The sequence below is a fragment of the Jaculus jaculus genome, chromosome 23 (assembly GCF_020740685.1).
Source record: "Jaculus jaculus isolate mJacJac1 chromosome 23, mJacJac1.mat.Y.cur, whole genome shotgun sequence".
NCBI lineage: Eukaryota > Metazoa > Chordata > Mammalia > Rodentia > Dipodidae > Jaculus > Jaculus jaculus.
In genome coordinates this window covers 3,819,487-3,838,571 of record NC_059124.1, presented here as the reverse complement: position 1 = coordinate 3,838,571, position 19,085 = coordinate 3,819,487, and the positions used below count along the sequence as shown (strand labels likewise).

Below are 19,085 nucleotides of genomic sequence, written 5' to 3'. Positions count from 1 at the left end.
GAAATAACACTGACCAGAGTATCAAGACTAAAGCTTGAATAACTGCCTTTGTTTCCTCTCCTGTATTTAATCTGTTAGCTAATGATAGTATACAAGAAATTTCTAGGAGAATAATCCTCTGTTCTACGAAATTGCCAATTCTCTGAATACAGCAATTTTAACATTGAATACCTGTCTCTGCTCACTGGCTTCTCAAACTGACAAGTATCAAGGACTGAATTCTGGTTTGAGGAATACAGGCACAGTGAAATACATGACAGTTGTAGGAGGAAAAGTCAGGAGTCACTAAACTAACCAATCAAAGCAGTGAGTGGGAAATGATGGAACAAAGACTGTGTCTTGATACCCCACCAAGCAGTTCTCTCATGCATTACAGCCTTGAGCGAGAGGTCTGTCAAAGCCCATAGCACTGTCCCTGCTTCTACACCTGGTGACACTTCCTCCACGTCACCCCACAACCAGCCCACAGTTCTGAGGTAAGCCAAAACTCCAACTTAGGACGGGAACGCACCCATCCTCCCTCCTCTGCCTGGCAAAAGTTCTCTTAGTCATCTCCCACACATTGCAGGCGGACAAAACCTGATCTCACCAGGCCCAGCTTTATGAGAGTTAGGAAGACTCTTTATGTGCAGCATTATCCAAATCTTTTAACTTGAATGTTGAGCGTTTACATATAATGAGGAGAGGAGGTACTCATTTACTTTTCTCCTTTGAAAGTGTGCTTAGCTAAATTCCAATGTCCTCTAAGAGGCAGGCAAGGTAAAAGTCCCAATGAATGAATGTAGTGACAGGCTGTCACCATTCTACTTAATAACCATAGCGGATAAAGGCAATCAGGTTCAAACTTGTGCCATAATCCCAGCTATACAGACAGAAACGCGAGTCTACTTTGTCTACGACTTGACGGACATAGCATTCCTGAAACTGCAGGCATACACAGTGCTTTGAATTTGCCCCGTTTCCATTTCTTTTATTTTATCATCACTGGCTGCTGCACTTGACAGGTGAGAAGTAAAAAACAAAAGCAGCTGGGCCATGTCTCAAGCAGGCAGAAATTGAAAAAAACATTTCTAGAGTTGTCATTTTTGTTAACGAGCCCACATCCCAAAGGCTCCACCAGCTGAAGATTAACTGGGATGCTAAGACACAAACACATGAGGGAACAGGGACATTTTACATTTAAACCACACGGCCCTCTTCTCTGAGCACCAGGGAGCCGGCCTCAGTCCATGTATTCTGGGGGGTCTGCACTTACAGCTCCAGTGGTTCCAGGTGCCCTCACAGGGTCCCCTTGTTGATCTTCACCCCACTTCTGGGTAGCAGGGTCGCTACCTCTTTAAACTTTTTTTTTAAAAAAAACTAAAAACTAAAAAGGAAACTTTCTGTTCCTTATCTAGATAACAATTTGGCTTTTTATTTTCTAGCATTGAAATTATAAAAAATACTTTCTCATATGTTTATAAAATTTGTTTTATATATTTCTTCCATAAGTACATGGCACAAAACTAAACTATCAGTCAAACAAACACTGATGCCACATCTCCTTTTAGATCTAGGTTTTGTAGGTTTGAAGACGGAAAATAAATTCCATCCTTGCAAATTGTAAATTTCTTGCCATCAGGGCAATAGTTATTTCTGCTCTCTTTAAAACTTCTCTGAGGTATTCTTTGATCACGTGCCCCTAATTAGCTCCTACTTTGAGGTATAGTCTTAAAAAAATAAATCTATTGTGCCTACATGATCAGTATGAACACTGGTAATTCTCCAATCTTCTGTACCTCAGAGACAATCACAAAGGAAGGTAGAAGGATCACTGTGAATTCGAGGCCACCCTGAGACTACAAAGTGAGTGAATTCCAGGTCAGCCTGGGCTAGAGCAAGACCCTACCTCCAAAAACCTAAATAAATAAATGAAATAAATAAAAAGAAATTAAACCAAACACACAAACCAAAGAAAGTATATTGAAAGCAGTTAGAAAAATCTAGTCACATACAAAGGCAAGCCTTTCAAGATGACAGAAGATTACTCAACACAAACTTTACAAGCCAGAAGGGCTTGGAATGATGTATACAGGAGAGTAAAGGGGGAAAAGCACTACAAAACAAGAAGAAAGACAAGTACAAATACATACATTTCAATAATAACTCTTAATGTCAATGGCCTCAATGCCCCAACCAAAAGATACAGGCTTGCAGATTGAATTAAAAGGAAGGATCTTTCTATTTGTTACCTCCAAGAAACTCATTTCTCCATGAAAGACAGGCATTGTTTTTGGGTGAAAGGATGGAAAATGGTATTTCAACCAAATGGGCCTAGGAATCAAGCAGGTGTTGCTATTTCTGACAGGATAGACTTCAAACCAACATAAGTGAGGAAAGATAAAGAAGGTCACTTTATATTGATTAAAGGAAAAATTCAGGGGGAAGACATTACAATTTTTTTATGACATTACAATTCTAAACATATGTGCACCTAATATGGGTGCTCCCAACGTCATCAAATAAACACTACTAGATTCAAGGTCAGATAACACCAAGCACAATTCCCTGAAGTGTTCTCTGTAGGTTTGGCTTTGTGTTCACATAATCATAAAGCTGACTCGCTGAATCTTTTCCTGGAAAGTTTTCTTTTTAGCATATATTATGAGTGATACTTTTGCTGGCTAAAGTTCTTTGGGTTGGAAGCCATAGTTTTTGAGACTGTGAAGTGTTACATTCCAGGACCTTCTGGTTTACAGGGTTTCCACTGAGAAATCTGAGGTAATTCTGATGGAATTGCCTTTTTGTATGTAGTGAGCTATTTCTCTCTTGGTGATTTTAGCAATCGCACTTTGTTTTCATTGTTACTTGTTTTAACTATGATGTTGAAGAGATTCTTCTTTGGTCCTGTACATTTGGTGTTCTGTAAGCATCTTGTGTCTGGATGGGCCTCTCTTTTGCAAGATTAGGAAAATTTTCTTCAATAATTATGTTGAATGTGTTCTCTGGCCTGGATTTCATCCCATTTTGGTATACCCTGATCTGAATTTTGACCACTATAGGTTGTACCATATTTCCCTTATATTCTCTTTGCAAAGAACTTAGGAAAGTTTTTGCATTCCTGGTCAATTTCTTCTGTCTTGTCTTCCAGCAGTCTTCTACATGAGTATCCATGTGAGGGGCTTTAAAGAGGTTTTTAAAAGCTTTATTTATTTATTTATTTTTCTGTAGTGTTATTTTGCATTTTGTCTATCTCTATTTTGAGGTAAGATTTCAGTTCAAGGTCTGGTTTTCTTGGTGCTTCCTGGAATTCATTCTTGCATTTGATTACTTCTTCATTAATCTTAATCAACTGGATATTGAGATGCTCTATTTGTGGACTCACCTTCAATTCGTTTATTTCAGTTACAAAGCCAGAGGAAAAGCCTCTTTTCTGCAGCACACATGCAGGGCCCAGGCAACCCCAAGCCAGCAGCAGGAGTACCAGGACCACAGAAGTGGGAGGTGGGGGAAAGGCAGGAGCTCCAGCCTATCCACCCTGTACATGACCCCGTGGAGCAGGGAAACCAGGAGTTGGAGACCCAGGAACAGGTCAATTCACAAATACACTTTTTGAAAGAAAAAACAAACAAACAAACATATATGTCATGCTCTTGAGCTTTGTATGCCTAAATGTCTGTTTATCATAGTCAATTATGATATATGTAAATTTTTCTTCAATAATTCTGTTGAATATGTTCTCTACGCCTCTCATCTGAATTTCCTCTCCTTCTGGTACACCCGTTATCCGGATGTTTGTTCGTTTCAAGGTATCTCACAGTTCCCTCATATTCTTTTCACCTGATTCTTTGAGCTTTGTGTAATTTTTGGCCATTTGATCATTTTCTTCTGTCTTATCTTCCAGGTCAGAGTTTCTGTCTTCCACATGAGTACTCTGTTTCTGGTGGGTTCTAGAGAGGTTTTTTTTAATAAGTTTTATTTGATTTTTATTTTCTGTTGTGTTATTTTAAAACATCATGTCCATCTCTTTTTGAGGTATGATATCAGTTGGAGTTCTGACTTTCTTTATGCTTCTTGGAAGTCACTCTTACATTTGACCAAGTCTTCATTAAGCTTAATAGGTTGTTGAGATCTTCCATTTTTTGACTCACCTTCAATCTCTTTTGAGGGTACTAATGTTTTCTCCAGTCAAGTTAAGCCTACTGATGAAAGCTGAATATGCTAAGAGACAATTCTGTTCAATTTCATTGATATAATTATTGATTCTTTGATGGTTTGCTTCCAGTTTAGCAATTGTTTTGATCAGGGTGTCATTGGTTGTTGTGTTTTTATTTTGGTTTGAATTTCTGTTGATTTCTTTGTTTCCATTTGAGGCTTCCATTGTGGGACTAGGCATCCTTGGTGGAAATCTGTTTTCTGACTTTTGTTGGCTTTTTTGATTATGGTCCACCCATTATAAGAAGACTCTAGTTTATTGAGTATGAAGCAAGTTTTGGTCCTATTTACCCACTGACTCAGGTGAGCAGGGATGTTTGTACCCAGTGGCCAGTCAGGCTATCAGAGCAAAAGGCCTGATTCCACAGCCCACAAGGGGTCTAGGCTTCCAGGGCACTGAGAGGAACCAGGAAGCTGGAATCTGGCCTACTCACTTCACTCCACACTTGCCTGCACTCCATCCAACCCAGGGCAACCCAGACCAGGAAACTGGTAGGAGCCAGGAAGCAGGGATCTGGCCCATTCAGTCCATGCTCCCGTGCCCATCTGCACACCCTCTGCTAGAGAGAACCCAGACCAGGGAACCAAGAATAGCCGGGAAGCAGGGATCTGGCCCATTCACTCCATGCTCCTGCGCCCATCTGCACAGCCTCTGCTACAGAGAACCCAGACCAGGGAACTAGGAATAGCGGGGAAGCAGGGATCTGGCCTACTCACTCCACGTCATTCCCTGCCAGCCAACTATGGGGACTTTCAAAGTGCCATTGAATACCCTGCATTTTACATCATGCATGGTCAACAGTTTATGGCTGACAGATATATTAACATAGCGGATTGGATTTAGTTGTCCCCCCTAAATTCATATGTTCTGAATGCTTGACCCACTTTTGATGGCAGTTTGTAGGTGGAGCCTTGCTGGGGAATTGTGCTGTTGGGGGCAAGCTTAGTCTGCTGCGGCTGCTGTTGACCATCAGATGTTGGGCCGGGAGGTGGTTTTTAGCCTCTGATCAAGACATGCTTTCCTTTACCATCATGAAGTTTCCCCTTGGAATTTTAAGCTAAAATATGCCCTTTTCTCCCATGAGCTGCTTCAGAATGGGTGTTTTTTTTTTGTTTTTTTTTTTGGTTTTTTTTTTTTTTTTTTTTGGTTTTTCAAGGTAAGGTCTCACTCTGGTCCAGGCTGACCTGAAATTAACTCTGTCATCTCAGGGTGGCCTTGAACTCATGGCGATCCTCCTACCTCTGCCTCCCGAGTGCTGGGATTAAAGGCGTGCGCCACCACGCCCGGCGGGTGTTTTTTTTTTTTTTTTTAAACAGCAGTGAAAAGGTAATCATCTACTCATAAATCCCCATTGTAATATACATATGCATTCTTTCATTTCTGTTCCTTGACATAATACTGACTTACATTGATTGGATTATCAGAAGTGGTTCTAGAGAAAGAAAATTAAAAGGTTGAATTTCCTAAGTGGATTCATTGTTAAGTGCAACTGCCTGTCCAACACCAGCACCACCAAAGAACTCTCCTGGTGATATGAAGAGCACTGATAATTCATGCTGTGAGGTTTTTAGATAACTGTGTATTTGATCTTCCTCATTTTCCTCTTGTAAGGAGTAAGGAATTTAGTTATTTTACAATTAAAACTTTGTAATATTTGTGAAAAGTAAATAATATAATGAGATTGTCAGGTTGCTTCTAGCATCTTTAGAGAAAGTATATAAGCATATACAGATAAAATTTCCATTCTCCATGTGTACCTAAAAGATCAAAATATCTATGACTGTGTCCTAGAGTCTTCTTTCCTGGAATCATAAGGCTGAGATTGTCAAGAACTAACCCAAACCCCTCATCATACAATGTCTAACTTACTATGCAATGTCAAGTTCCAGTCTGGTGGAATCATGGCAGTTCTAATATGGGTCCTGATTGCAACAGTGAGATCCTGTAACTTGAGATGGAGATTTGTGGGAAGACCATGGTAACATGAAGGACATTGAACTGTCACATTCTGGTGGGCTTATTTTGCCTAAGGATGTGGCTTTCCCATACATAGGGACAATTATATCTCCAACCCCTGTAGTATTGCTGTCTCTGCCTTTGCCTCTTCAATCTGAAATTGGAAATGACCTTACATGAAGACTATCCTAAGTAGCACAATACTGATATTCCTCAGCACCCAGTACTCAGTACTTTGCCTGTAGACCTATAATGAGAGTTAGCAGGTAGAATATGTGACTAGTGAAGATGTATGATACTCTCTTCTTAAGAGCATCCTGAGTTTTGCTACTCACTCAAGCATAAATATGAAATATATCTGTGGGTGAATATATTCAGTGTATGGGATGATGGGCAAAGAAATATGAAAGTAGTTCAGGCTTCAATTATCAATATGGCCTAATTGTTCAGAGAGTGATCATTTACTAATGAAGCTCACACAGTTAAAAATACTTGATAAGAGTTTACTGGAATGGTTGGCTGAAGCATGGGTCAAAATATGGCTAGCATTATATGACCTGGAGCTCCCTGAGTTCTTTTTAAAGGTGAAAGCAGGTTTGTACACTGATAGATGCATTTGATTACCTAAGAACACAGTTCAATTCTATACCAATTTGATATTTAAATGTTGGAAACTAATGGTACGAAATCTTAAAAACCTTTTGTCTGGTAGTATGGTTCTATGAGAATAGATATATCCATGTTCTCTATATAAACACTGGTATTTGTGCCATATGTTTGAGTGAAGGTATTTCAAGTTGTGTGTATTCATTGGATTGTACTTGCATGGCTTCATGGCATACACAGTGCAGTGTGTGTGCGTGCATGTGTGCATGTGTGTATGTGTTCCAAATAGAGGGTGCAATAAAATTAACTACTGCAGTAAAGTACCTGTCACAACATGCAGAATTGGTGCCAGAAACACCCTGGGTTCATTTTTTATTACATATTTGATTCTGAATTAATATCTCGTCGTTGTTCAGAGTCCTCTGAGTTTTGCCATATTTTCCATGATTCCTACTTCAATTTATTAAACTCCATATGGAGTCTTGATCCACACATTAAGAATACTTCCTGTTCTACTATCAGTGTTGGAAATGTAACTCATGGCTTTACATTTTCTAGATACAATGTAGAATGTTATGGTGCCAGCCCCAACCTATGCATTTTCTTTCTAGTGTCATCACACACACACACACACACACACACACACACACACACACGCACACACAATCTATAATGATTTTTTATTCAATTATCACAGTAAGCCACTGGTAAGATATTTTGACTCTTCTCCTAAGATGCAGCATATGAATCAGCTGTACTTTTTTGTAATTACTTGCTAAGATAAATGAATGAACCCTGTTTTCTTTTCTTTTCTTTGTCTTTTCAATGGAGTGTCTCTCTTCAGCCCAGGCTAACCTGCATATCACTATGTAGTCTCATGGTGGCCTCAAACTCAAGGCAATACTCCTACCTCTGCCTCCAGAGTGCTGGAATTAAAAGCATGTGTCACCATGCCCAGCTTGAAGTCTTCTTTTATGTTCCTATTCATATGGTCTTATATTGAAGAAAAGTATCTCATTATAGGAGTTGGTGTCATTTGAAGATATAGCTGTGGATTTCTCCTGGCAAGAATGGCAATACCTTGATATTGTTCAGCAAACTCTTTATAGGGATGTGATGCTAGAAAACTACAACAGCCTGGTGTGCTTGGGTAAGTTTCATTCCCTTGAAACTCTTAGTAGCAATGACTTCAATTACTTTCCTTTACATTCATGAGTATAGATATCACTGCTAACTTTTAATAATTTGATGTTGTGATTTTTAATTGACACATTAGCATTGGACACATTATATACAACTGTGCAGCTTTGCTGTTCACATATGTAATGACTAGAGTCTGTCAGGTCACCTATTACTTATATGGGGAACAATTAACAATTTTTGCAGCTGTTTTGAAATTCTAATTTGTTGCCAGGTGCATAGTTACTACTGTACTTTAGAATATAAGAAATTATTCCCTCCAAATGCACTCAGTACTTTAGAATATAAGAAATTATTCCCTCCAAATGCAGTCAGTTTTTTCTTGTTAATTTATTTATTTGATTTTCAAGGTAGCATCTCACTCTAGCCCAGGATGACCTGAAATTCACTAAGTAGTCTCAGGGTGGCCACAAACTCATATCTATCATCGTACTTCTGCCTTCTAGTGCTGGGATTAAAGGCATGTGCCACCACACCTGGCTCACCCAGCTAATTTCAACCATACCCTCTCCATCCCTTTTCCTTCTACTCCTTTTCTATATTCTAATTACCTGTTTCTGCAGGCAGCTTCACATAGCTGTCAAAGAGGACTCGACCAAATCTAGCTTGTGGGAGGAAATAGGTTTTTTGGTTTTATTTTATTTTATTTTATTTTATTTTATTTTACTTTATTTTATTGCTTACATACTATAGGGAACTCCATGATTACAGGGGGAAATTATGGGATGAATGAAAGTTGAATAACATCTAGCAACCATCAGGTAGACATTAGCAATAGGAGAGTATGCCAAACAGCAGCAGGTGGACGCTAGTTGTAACACCCATAAGCCTGCCCCCAACAATTCAATTTTCAGCTGAGGACCTAGCCTTCAGAATACATAAGTTCGTAGGGGACACCTGACTCAAAACACTACAAATGTCTTATTGTTTTATTCTGTATCTCTATTAAGTCAATTTGAACTTTGTAAGTGTAATGAGAACATGCATGATTTTTCTTTTCGTTCCTGTCATATTTAATTTATATCCTATGACTATTCTGGGAAGAAATGAAATATTCAATTATGAAATGATTTAATAGCCCTAAGGGAGAAAATCAACAATTCCATCTTTATTAGAGAACAAAGGCTAGTTTCATAAAGATTTGATCTCTTTAATTATTTTATTTTATTTTTGTATTTCTTATGGGCGAGAGAGAGAGAGAGAGAGAGAGAGAGAGAGAGAGAGAGAGAGAGAGAGAGAGAGAGAGAGAAAGAGAGAAAATGAATGATTTGGCACACCAGGGCTTCCAGCCATTCAATCAAACTCCAGACACATGTATCATCAATTTCACATATGTGGCCTTGCACACTTGCATCTCCTTGTTTATATGGTTCATGTGGGATCTGAAGAGTTGAACCTGAGTCCTTAGGCATCACAGGCAAGCACCTTAACTTCTGAGACATCTCTTCATCTCAGACATTTTTGTTGTTGCTTATTCAGATAGGGTATTAATAGGGCCTGGATTATCCAAGAAGTCACTCTAGAGCCCAGGCTCGCCTCAGACTACAGTGATTTTCATACCTCAGGGTCCTCAGTGATAGGGGTAAGGAATATGTCACTGCACCTGGCTCCATTTCTCTCTTCCTGTGTATAGTCATTTGGTCTACACACAAACTATTCTAGTCTCCATTGTGATTTGGAAATGCATTGTTTATTGCCCTCATCTTATATCCTAGGCTAAGAGTTCATCCTTTTTTCATCTTTAGGTGCTTTTAATTGAACATAGGGCCTCATGCATGTCAGATAACTCCTGTAAAACTAAGGTACCTTTTAGCCTTCACACTACAGTAGTCATTGTAGAAGAGTGGGGGAGAGAGTGTCTTTATTTTGTTGAATGCCCCATGCACTCGCCTCTGGTAGGCGTCACTCATCTGCAGTGACCAGGATGGACATCTGATGACCTTCACTGTCACTCTTTCACCAGTTTTTTCTTTTAAGACAGAGTCTCCTTTTACTGATTCCAGAACTTGTAGTGCTGCAAAGATTCTTGGTTCTCTGTTCCCCTGCAGGCCAAGGGTAACGGGTGTACATGGGCTTGCACAGCTGTCTTACATGGGATCTGGAGTTTTGAACTCAGGCAGTTTCATATACCCACAGGCCCTCATGCTTACATGGGAACCACAATTATTTGCTGAGCCCAAGTTTGTAATAATTTTATATGCCCTTCTTTACTTCCTGTTTCGTTGAGAACTTTATCACCTTTTTGCACTGAAGATACTGGTCTTGTAATTTGTTTTTTGTGACTAGTTTCAAAAATCAGTATAATGCTCAGATGTGAGTTTTCAGTTGATAATTCACCTGGTCCAATAATGGGTGTTTTTTCAATGGCTATTTTTGGCCTTTTTGTTGAAATCATTAGAATTCCCTGTTTTATTAGCATTTTTCTAGTTTGAATATATTGGGACGGAAGAATGTTTTAGTCAAATATATTATGGTTTTCATGAGATAGTAGAACCTCTGTGTCAATCCCTTTCCTATAATAGAAAATTCTTTCATGGAAACTATTTTTTTTGTTTGTTTTTAATTTGGTTCACTCTTGAATATAATTATTAGAAATGTTCACTTTTTTGAGTTCAAATGAATCAAATAGCACTTATATTATTTCCAGTTCTTTAATTTGCCTGAGCTGTTTTTAAATCTGTCATTTTGTAATTTTTTGTCTGCCTTATCAAATTTGCTGTCTTGTGTCATTTTTTTTATTCATTCTTTTATTGAGGTCTTAGCAGTCTTTCTTGTCCATTCTTTTCTATGACAACTCTATCTGTCTTCTACCTGTCAAAAATGTCTTCAACATTCTTTCTGATTTTCTTATATTCCCTCATTATCTTCATTTAATTTTTATTTTTAAATCATTTCTTACACTTCATGTTGGCTAATGTCACCTGAGGGTGATATTCCAGTCAGAAAACCTCATGAGGGTAGACCTTCTCTAAGGAAGCTTTTTAGTTCACCACGTAGAGCAAAGTTCTAGAAATGGAATCATCATCTTCCATGAGTCCTCCTGATTTAATGTATTTGCAAAATTTGTCCATTATTTCCCGTTTGCAGGACACTGTATGAGCAAACCAGAGTTGATCTTCAAGTTAGAGCAAGGATATGCACCATGTAGTGTACCAGAAAGCTCAGCTCAGAGGCATCCAGGCAAGTGAATACAAACTGGGGAAAGAAGGTCACTGAGATAAGTCGTCTTTGGGAATAATTGTGCTAACTTCTCTTTATCACCTTCTATTAAAGTCCTAAATACTTCTGTGACTATGAATCAGACATATGTTTTCTGTAGTTTTCAAAGCACTTTGTCCATATCCACCCATAACCCTGTTTGTACCATTGCCTTTATAATTTTCCTTGGAAAATATTACATTAGATTTTGCATCTGAATTGCCATTTATCCATGTTTTGTGATAAGTGCTACTGCTTTCAACTTGTTATGATAATATGCTGACAAGAAACAGTTTAAGGAAGGAAAGTATGTATTTAAGTGCACAATTCAGTGATGGTGACCATGCTTACAATGGTGATAGGAAGTTGAAATCAGGACGGTAAACTTAATATTTACCATAATAATTGTTGTAGTCACCTTTGGAATTTAAAAGGAAATGAGAAAGGAGAGGATCAGAGATTCCAATGTAAGATAAGAGACTAGAAATTTTCTCCATGCTACAATTTCCATGAGTAGACTGAAGTTGACAAGGAATATTGCATATTTGAAAGAGAGGAAGTGTGCCAGTGATTGAAAAAGAGGAGTAGAGACATCTTAAAGGCAAGAAAATTGAATGAGAGTTCAGTGAAAAAGAAATTATCCATTCTCATCTCCCAGATGAAAACACAATACAAAGCCACAAGTGCAAGATCAGAGTGGCAGTACTAAAAGCTCTTGTGCCAAAATCTTATTATATTTGATATTAGTAGAAATCTGTCTCTGACAAGTGGTAAATTCAAAGAATAGTTCTGTTTGACTGTGACTCAATCTATAACATGTAACTTGCCTTAGAGAAGTTGCATCAATTTGCCAAACTACCTTGGAGTGCTGGAAGACATCATCTACTTTTTAAACCAGGAACCAAGGAAAAACCACAATTCTGAGAGGCCATAGACACACGGAATGTTTCTGTGTGTCAGACACAAGATGTAGTAGTGAAATCTGACAAAGTTGGGTTTAGAATCACTGAAAAATGATAACCTTAGGGAACTCAAGATATGGAGGGTTTGGTGGCATCACCCATAATGGTAAAGATTCATTCATATTGCTTATCGATACAAAGAAGGAGAATACTAAGCTTATACTTACCATGTTGGTTTTTTTTTTCCAGACTTTTATCATAGCTTTCCAGATTTAGCTGTCATGTGCAACTGGAAAGTATGAATCCAGGTTGACCACATGGCTGAATTCTCCATTCTTTCACTTATCATGTGGTTGTTTCTTTGTTGAATAAGCAAAGCTTGAAAAGTAGCTACATGAGTCCTGGTTGTCTCTGATATTTCATTGTCTGACCCACATGGAAGATGCATTGCACGTTTGCCTGTATCTCTAAGAATTGTGGGGCCTTGATAGTGAGCAAAATTTTTCCTAGTCCCATCATCTGAAAAGGTTATTGATGGTCAGCAATGAGTGACTTGTATGCAAGCATCTTTCTTACATGAATACAGCCCTGTCATTGATGTTTCTCATGTGTCCACTCATCATCGAGCATACATTAACAATTGGAGTAACTATATTAGCCTGCAGCTAAAACCACAATTATGCCTCCCAGTCTCTGAATTTCCAGTATTAGTGAACATGGCTATAGGGATTCTCCAATTTCTTTGTGTGGGTTTTTCACGTATTTTCCTACATTGTTTGTTTTCTCTTTGTTCCATATGCTGATGTCTTTTATGTTTGAATTTTAGTTTTCTTACCTATATTTTACTTACTATTTTTCTTATTTTGCTTTCACATTTTAGTGTGGTTTGTTTGCTTTTTGTCCCTTGAAGTCTTTTCTGGAGGGTTTTTTGCTTTTTAAAATTGTTTAAAAAATTTATTTGCAAGGAGAGAGAGAGAGAGAGAGAGAGAGAGAGAGAGAGAGAGAAGAGACAGACACAATGGCCCTCTAGCCACTGCAGACGAACTCCAGACACATGTGCCCCTTGTGCATCTGGCTTATATCGGTCCTAGGGAATCAAACCTGGGTACTTTGGCTTTGCAGGCAAATGCCTAACCACTAAGCCACGTCTCCAGCCCACTTTCTTCCCCATTTTCCAATGTCAAAAAAAAAAAAAACAGACCATTTGCCACTAGGTTATCACACTGAAACTTAAATTCAAATTAGATTAAAAATCTTCCAATGTCTTCAGAAAAGTTAGATAAATTGCTCTTGAGGTCACATTAAAAGTATCCCCAGCCAGGTTTAGTGGCTCACACCTTTCATACCAACACTTGGAAGGTACATGTAAGAGTATTGCAATGAGTTTGAGGCAACCTTGAGACTATGTAAATAACTTGTATATCAATGATGGCTAAAGTAGAACCCTACCTCAACCCCCCTCCAAAAGGGAACCCCAGATGTCAATGTTATTCTCACATGGAGACGCTTCACAATCAAGAGACCTTCAGTAAATTGAGTGAATATAGGAAATCTGTAATTTTGTTTGCACTTAATTGTTTAAAACATCTCTCATAGGAAGGAACAATCCACCAAGTATAATTTGCATGGGGTATTCATCTGTACCAAGATTAAATTTAGTAAATATAAGAGTAAAATAGTATTAATATAATTGTTGTGAGACATCTTACAAAAGTATGTGTCCAAATATTGGAAGCACTTGTAAGTCAAGGCCCTATTGTGTATAAACGTTTCTTTTTCCTTCCATAGCAGAACTAAAACCTCAAGTGAGTATCTACTATACAAACCCTCATGAATATAAACAATTCCAGAAATTTGTCTGTAACAAGTTACATCCCACTCATCAGAATGCTCAGAGATGTGAGAAACCATATGAAGGTGATGGATGTGAGAAATCTGTCTTCGGGAAGTCACAACTCACTCTTCACCAGAGAACTCATACAGTTGGGAAGCCATATGGCTGTGGGGATGCTTTTCTGAAGAAGACCAATTTCACCATTCATCAGAGAACCCATACAGGTGAGAGGCCACCTGAATGTAATGAACATGGGAATACTTTTCTGAAGAAGTCAGGTCTCACTAATCAGAGAACTCATTTGGGTGACAAACTGTATGAATGCAATGGATGTGGAAATGCTTTCTTCTCTAAATCACAACTAAGTGTGCATCAGAAAACTCACACAGATGGGAAGCCATATGCATGTAATAGATGTGAGAAAACTTTCTTTCAGAAGTCACATCTCACCATTCATCAGAGAACCCATAAAGATGAAAAACCATATGAATGTGGGAAAGCTTTCTCTCATAAGTCACAATTCTACATTCATCAGACAACACATACAGGTGAGAAACTGTATGAATTTCGGAAAAGTTTTTACCAGCAGTCAGACTTTACTGTGTATCACAGAACTCATGTAGGAGGGAGACCCTATAAATGTCATAGATGTGGGAGAATGTTCTTGACTAAGTCATCCTTCATTATACATCAGAGAACGCACACAGGTGAGAAACCATATGCATGTAATGAATGTGGGAAAGCTTACTGCAGTAAGTCAGCATTCAATGTGCATCAGAAAACTCACACAGGTAAGAAACCATATGAATGTAATGAATGTGAGAAAGCTTTCTCTAATAAATCACTCCTTATCAGTCATCAGAGAACACATACAGGTGAGAAACCATATGAATGTAATAAATGTAGGAAAGGTTTCATTTCTAAGTCCCAACTCACCATCCATCAGAGAATACATACAGGTGAGAAGCCATATGGATGTAATGAATGTGGGAAAGCGTTTTCTCTTAAGTCACGCCTCACTACTCATCAGAGAACACATACAGGTGAGAAACCATATGGATGTAATGAATGTGAGAAAGCTTTCTCTAATAAATCACAACTTATCAGTCATCAGAGAACACATACAGGTGAGAAGCCATATGAATGTAATGAATGTGGGAAAGGATTCATTTCTAAGTCACATCTCACCATCCATCAGACAATACATACAGGTGAGAAACCATATGAATGTAATGAATGTGGGAAAGCGTTTTCTCTTAAGTCACGCCTCACTACTCATCAGAGAACACATACAGGTGAGAAACCATATGGATGTAATGAATGTGAGAAAGCTTTCTCTAATAAATCACAACTTATCAGTCATCAGAGAACACATACAGGTGAGAAGCCATATGAATGTAATGAATGTGAGAAAGCTTTCTCTCATAAGGCACACCTCACTACTCATCAGAGAACACATACAGGTGAGAAACCATATGAATGTAATAAATGTGGGAAAGGTTTCATTTCTAAGTCACAACTCACCATCCATCAGAGAATACATACAGGTGAGAAACCATATGCATGTAATGAATGTGAGAAAGCTTTCTCTAATAAATCACTCCTTATCAGTCATCAGAGAACACATACAGGTGAGAAACCATATGAGTGTAATGAATGTGGGAAAGGTTTCATTTCTAAGTCACAACTCACCATCCATCAGAGAATACATACAGGTGAGAAGCCATATGGATGTAATGAATGTGGGAAAGCGTTTTCTCTTAAGTCACGCCTCACTACTCATCAGAGAACACATACAGGTGAGAAACCATATGGATGTAATGAATGTGAGAAAGCTTTCTCTAATAAATCACAACTTATCAGTCATCAGAGAACACATACAGGTGAGAAGCCATATGAATGTAATGAATGTGGGAAAGGTTTCATTTCTAAGTCACATCTCACCATCCATCAGACAATACATACAGGTGAGAAACCATATGGATGTAATGAATGTGGGAAAGCGTTTTCTCTTAAGTCACGCCTCACTAGTCATCAGAGAACACATACAGGTGAGAAACCATATGGATGTAATGAATGTGAGAAAGCTTTCTCTAATAAATCACACCTCATCAGTCATCAGAGAACACATACAGGTGAGAAGCCATATGAATGTAATGAATGTGAGAAAGCTTTCTCTCATAAGTCACACCTCACTACTCATCAGAGAACACATACAGGTGAGAAACCATATGAATGTAATAAATGTGGGAAAGGTTTCATTTCTAAGTCACAACTCACCATCCATCAGAGAATACATACAGGTCAGAAACCATATGGATGTAATGAATGTGGGAAAGCGTTTTCTCGTAAGTCACTCCTCACTACTCATCAGAGAACACATACAGGTGAGAAACCATATGGATGTAATGAATGTAAGAAAGGTTTCTCTTTTAATTCTCACCTTATCATGCACCAGAGAACACATACAGGTGAGAAACCATATGGATGTAACGAATGTGAGAAGGCTTTCTCTAATAAATCACACCTTATCAGTCATCAGAGAACACATACAGGTGAGAAGCCTTATGGATGTAATGAATGTGGGAAAGCGTTTTCTCTTAAGTCAAGCCTCACTACTCATCAGAGAACACATACAGGTGAGAAACCATATGGATGTAATGAATGTAAGAAAGGTTTCTCTTTTAAGTCTCACCTTATCATGCACCAGAGAACACATACAGGTGAGAAACCATATGGATGTAATGAATGTGGGAAAGCGTTTTCTCTTAAGTCATGCCTCACTACTCATCAGAGAACACATACAGGTGAGAAACCATATGGATGTAATGAATGTAAGAAAGGTTTCTCTTTTAAGTCTCACCTTATCATGCACCAGAGAACACATACAGGTGAGGAACCATATGGATGTAATGAATGTAAGAAATGTTTCTCTCAGAAGTCACACCTCATCATTCATCAGAGAACACATACAGGTAAACCATAGGGATCTCATGAATGTGAGGCAAGTTTCTCTTGTAAATCATAACTTACCACTCATCAGAGAACACATACAGGTGAGAAACCATACGGATGTAATGAATATGAAGAAACTCTCTACCATAAGTTATTCATCATTCATTCATCAATGAAGACATATAAGTGAGAAACTGTGTAAATATAATGAGTGTAGGAGAGCTTTTGAGTTACTTCACATCAGAAAATTTACACAGGTGCAAAAACATATGCATGCAATAGATGTGAGAAATCTTTCTTCTGGATATCACACCACACCACATTTGGGTAGGAATGTAATGAATGTTGTAAAGCTTTCTTCTTCAAGTCAGCACTCACCATACATCAGCATATTTACACAGTTGGGAAGCTGAAAAAATATGTGAAAACTCTCTTGTGGAAGTTACACCTTATCATTCATCACAAAACAGAGTTGCGAAGCCATATTAATGTAATGAATGTGAAAAAGCTTTCTTCTGGAAGTCAAACTTAACTATATACCAGAGAATCCATACTGATGATAACCCATAAGAATGTGTTTAATGCAGCAAAGCTTTCTTCAAGTCACAAGTCACTGTACACCAGGAGCTCGTTCAGTTGAGTCATATGGGTGTAATAAATGTAAAAGGGTTATCTACTGAAAATTTGCTTAGGAGCCCTGTGAGTATAAAGAATGCAAAGGAAAATTTCACTGCAAGTCATACATGTGAGAACTTATACAAGTGAGATATCTTGCAAATAAAGAACAAAGCTATCATCTTCTCCTTGTCTTCCATCATGTCCTTCTCTTCATTCCCCTGTTCCTTCTCCTCCTCTTCTTGTGTGTTGTTTGGGGAGGTTGACTCTCTCTTTGGTGTATGTAGTGTGGTATATTTTTGTGATTTAGTGTGGGGCATGCATGTATATACAGGTGCATGAAGACTGTACACACATTTGCAGAAACCTGGGGTGCATGTTTACTTTCCTCTATTGCTCTTCTGCCTTATTGCCTTGAGACAGAATCTCTCACTAAACCTGAAGTGTCCACCTTATTCTAGCCCAACTGACTAAACAGTAAGCCACGATATCCTGCTTTCTTGGCCTGTCCCAGGACTGAGGTTGCTGACATACATGGCTATACCCAGCTTTTTATGTGGGTGCTGAGGATCAATTTACATCTAGTAGAGAAATACAAGAAGAATAAAAGCGTTAACATTAATATTGGTGTAGATATGTACAAACACTCTTAACAAGGTAGGACAGAAACACTCATGGCAATTACAGTCCTCATTTTTGTAGCTGGTCATGTGGCCTTAGCTGGTATTTGTAACTGTCTTCTACTACCCATTCTGTTTCCTCCATCTTCAGAAAGCACCTCACCTCAGCAGGTCTTGGTTCTTTACCTGGAGGAATGACCCATACCTTCATTCCTGAAGGATCTGGACTATTTATCACACTGCTTTGATTGGATTGTTGCAGTTGTCCATTGACTTTGATAACAAGGCATGGTAACACCAAGAGATGCCCTGAAGGATCTCCTGCACTCCAGACACACTCTTACTTACCTCCATTGTGGAGGAGCAGCCCAATTTCTCCCTGGTAGTCTGGACCAGTCACCTGTGCTACCACTGTAACTCCTTTCTTAGCCTGTGAAGGGCATCAGGAACAGGAAGTGGCCAGGGGGAAGTCTTAGCTTCCAGTTCAGTGGAATGTTCTTTGTGCCTCCTGGCAAAAGGACTCCCCATTTTGGAACCAAGACCTCTAGGCCAGCAGAGTGTAAGGTTGTGGGAGCAGGAAACAAAAATTTAGATAATGGGTCACTTAAGGTGATGGTAAGTGGGACCATTCCCATTTCCACCCCTTGACTCCTGGACCCATGAATTGGAGTTATAGAAGAAACAGCACCATATATAGAATGCTGAGTCAGAGCATATATAGCCTGCTGGAGGACACTCCCCCAGCCCACCAAGCTCTTACCATATAGTGCTCTAGCTGTTTCTTACTTTTCTTCATTTTTTTATATTAATTATTTATTTATTGTGTTTTTTGAGTTAGGGTCTCACTGTAGCCCAGGCTGACCTGGAATTTATTATGTAGTCTCAGGCTTACCTTGAGTTCACAGAGATCCTCTTACCTTTGCCTCTTGAGTGCTGGGACTAAAGGTGTGTGCCACCCTGCCTGACTTGTAGCTATTTCTTTAAAAGGCCATTCCGCCATTCTA

At 38.7% G+C, this 19,085-nt stretch overlaps 1 protein-coding gene across 1 annotated transcript in view; it reads left to right on the top strand.

Moving 5' to 3' along the window:
* LOC101596010 (zinc finger protein 585B-like) overlaps nt 1–17,647 on the top strand; it is a 39,424-nt gene extending 21,777 nt beyond the window's left edge. The window contains exons 3-6 of the mRNA XM_045139639.1: nt 7,781–7,907; nt 11,045–11,137; nt 13,846–16,866; nt 16,948–17,647. Coding sequence (XP_044995574.1) covers nt 7,781–7,907; nt 11,045–11,137; nt 13,846–16,866; nt 16,948–17,036 — 3,330 coding nt within the window. The 3' untranslated portion in view covers nt 17,037–17,647. The remainder of the gene's footprint in view (nt 1–7,780; nt 7,908–11,044; nt 11,138–13,845; nt 16,867–16,947) is intronic.
* The last annotated feature ends 1,438 nt before the right edge of the window (nt 17,648–19,085 follow it).